At 39.4% G+C, this 2,064-nt stretch overlaps 1 protein-coding gene across 1 annotated transcript; it reads left to right on the top strand.

Annotated features, from left to right (window-relative positions):
- Positions 1-719: 719 nt before the first annotated feature.
- LOC105807098 (etoposide-induced protein 2.4 homolog) lies at positions 720-2,059 on the top strand (the record flags this gene model as incomplete). The annotated part of the gene is made up of 3 exons (XM_012640391.1): positions 720-786; positions 1,323-1,447; positions 1,727-2,059. Coding segments are annotated over 3 exons (525 nt in total), but the record flags the coding sequence as incomplete, so codon positions are not given.
- Positions 2,060-2,064: the final 5 nt, after the last annotated feature.

Raw genomic sequence — 2,064 nt, 5'->3', positions numbered from 1 at the left:
CCTATATACTTTTATTATTTTTTTAAAAAATGATTCATTCATCTCCACTCCCACTGCTTCACTTGACGAGCCTTAAAAAAAAAAAATGACTCACAAGTTTTAGTATTGTTATAGGTAATAATTTCTCTTGACATTGTCTGGACATTTTGGCTAAGAGCAACTATGGGGATCAAATGGGAAGAGCAGCTGCTACTGGACAAGAGCAAGTTTTTCCCTCCTTCTGGTTATAGTGATTGGCTAGAATTGATTACTATCGAAACCCATAGCAGAAAAGGTTGCCTACAATTAACTGAGAACCAACATAGGCTTAAGTGAAATTTGAGTACTTTGAAGAACAAGTAGTTAATATTTCCTTTGACTTAGAATTCAGTGTAATTCAGCTCATCTTAATCTAAACATTTCACAGATGTTTTTGGATGTTAGCTTTAGATTTAATTAGTAAGCATTACTTTGTACTTAGCATTCAGGCCAAAATACAGGCATATACTATTAATATTTGAAATGTTCTTTGCCCCCAAAAGCTTCACTGTTTTATAGCCAGTATCAGTTTTGTACCTCTCAACTAGAGTATTGGGAAATAGAAACAGGTCCAATTTTAGTGCTTTTTCAGGGTCCTGATTTATAGAAGTTACTCTCATGTAAAATCATTACACTGAAATTTGAAATGGTTGTTTTAAAGAAAGGCTTTTGATGTGTACCTTGTTGTTTCTTTTCTTTAGTTTAGTCTTCTCTTATTTTATCGAGTGTTTATTCCTGTGCTTCAGTCAGTAACAGCCCGCATTATCGGTGAGTAAAATGTATACCTTGCTTCTTGTTGTCTGCTGGGGATGGAGGTGGGAGACGTTACTAGTCTTCTTTGGTTTACTGCACATTTCCTGTGCACCAGGAGCTTTAGATGTTTTTAACTCAGACTTCCTGACAACCCTTTGAGATGGGTACTATTCTATCCATTTTGTGAATGAGAAAGTGGAAGTTAGTTACCCAGGTTAAACCACTAGTAAGTGGCAGAGCTGGGATTTAAACCCAGGTGGTTTCCTGCAAATCATATACTGGTAATGACTGGCATCTGAGTCATCACCATGTATGCAGGTTTGTTTTAAGATGAGCACATTTTTATGGTTACTCTGAATTGGAGTTGTGGCCAGAATGTGGTGTGTCTATTATGAATTAGACTCTTTCAGCTAGGTATAGTGATTTGCTAGCAAGAAAGAAAGATGTGGGGTTGGGGAGGGAAGAATAGTCTAAAAATAGGAGTTCCATATTTGGTCTTCTGTTTTTCCATTTCTCCAGTTAATCTATTAACTCGTTTCCCCCTTTCTTAGGTGATCCATCACTACATGGAGATGTTTGGTCATGGCTGGAGTTCTTCCTCACATCAGTTTTCAGTGCTCTTTGGGTGCTGCCCCTGTTTGTGCTTAGCAAAGTTGTGAATGCCATTTGGTTTCAAGTAGGTCCAGGGCAGAATGGAGTCTGGGTAGTTATAGCATGATGGGTTGACAGGTGACAAGTTTCAGTCTGTGAAGTTAGTGGCCATATAGGGACCTATTTTTCAGACTTGACCTTTCTTGGCCAAGAAGCCAGTGGGTGATCTTTGTCTTCATCTCATTGCTAGATGTCTGGGGGCTTTTCTTACCTGGCAGTTCTAGTGGCAGAGCAGTGGCCTTAGCTTTGGGGGTGGATATCAGAGCCATTTAATTAATGTTTTTGTGTATATTCTCTGTTGCAGGATATAGCTGACCTGGCATTTGAGGTATCAGGGAGGAAGCCTCACCCATTTCCTAGTGTCAGCAAAATAATTGCTGACATGCTCTTCAACCTTTTGTTGCAGGCTCTTTTCCTTATCCAGGGAATGTTTGTGAGTCTCTTTCCCATCCATCTTGTTGGTCAGCTGGTTAGTCTCCTGCATACGTCCCTTCTCTACTCACTATATTGCTTTGAATATCGTTGGTTCAATAAAGGAATTGGAATGCACCAACGGTTGTCAAACATAGAAAGGAATTGGCCTTACTACTTTGGGTTTGGATTGCCCTTGGCTTTTCTCACAGCAATGCAGTCCTCATACAT

The sequence above is a fragment of the Propithecus coquereli genome, unplaced genomic scaffold (genome assembly GCF_000956105.1).
Source record: "Propithecus coquereli isolate 6110/MARCELLA unplaced genomic scaffold, Pcoq_1.0 Scaffold15016, whole genome shotgun sequence".
In the NCBI taxonomy this organism is placed as follows: domain Eukaryota; kingdom Metazoa; phylum Chordata; class Mammalia; order Primates; family Indriidae; genus Propithecus; species Propithecus coquereli.
Note: the sequence above shows the minus strand (reverse complement) of the source record. Positions and strands in the feature narration are given on the sequence as shown.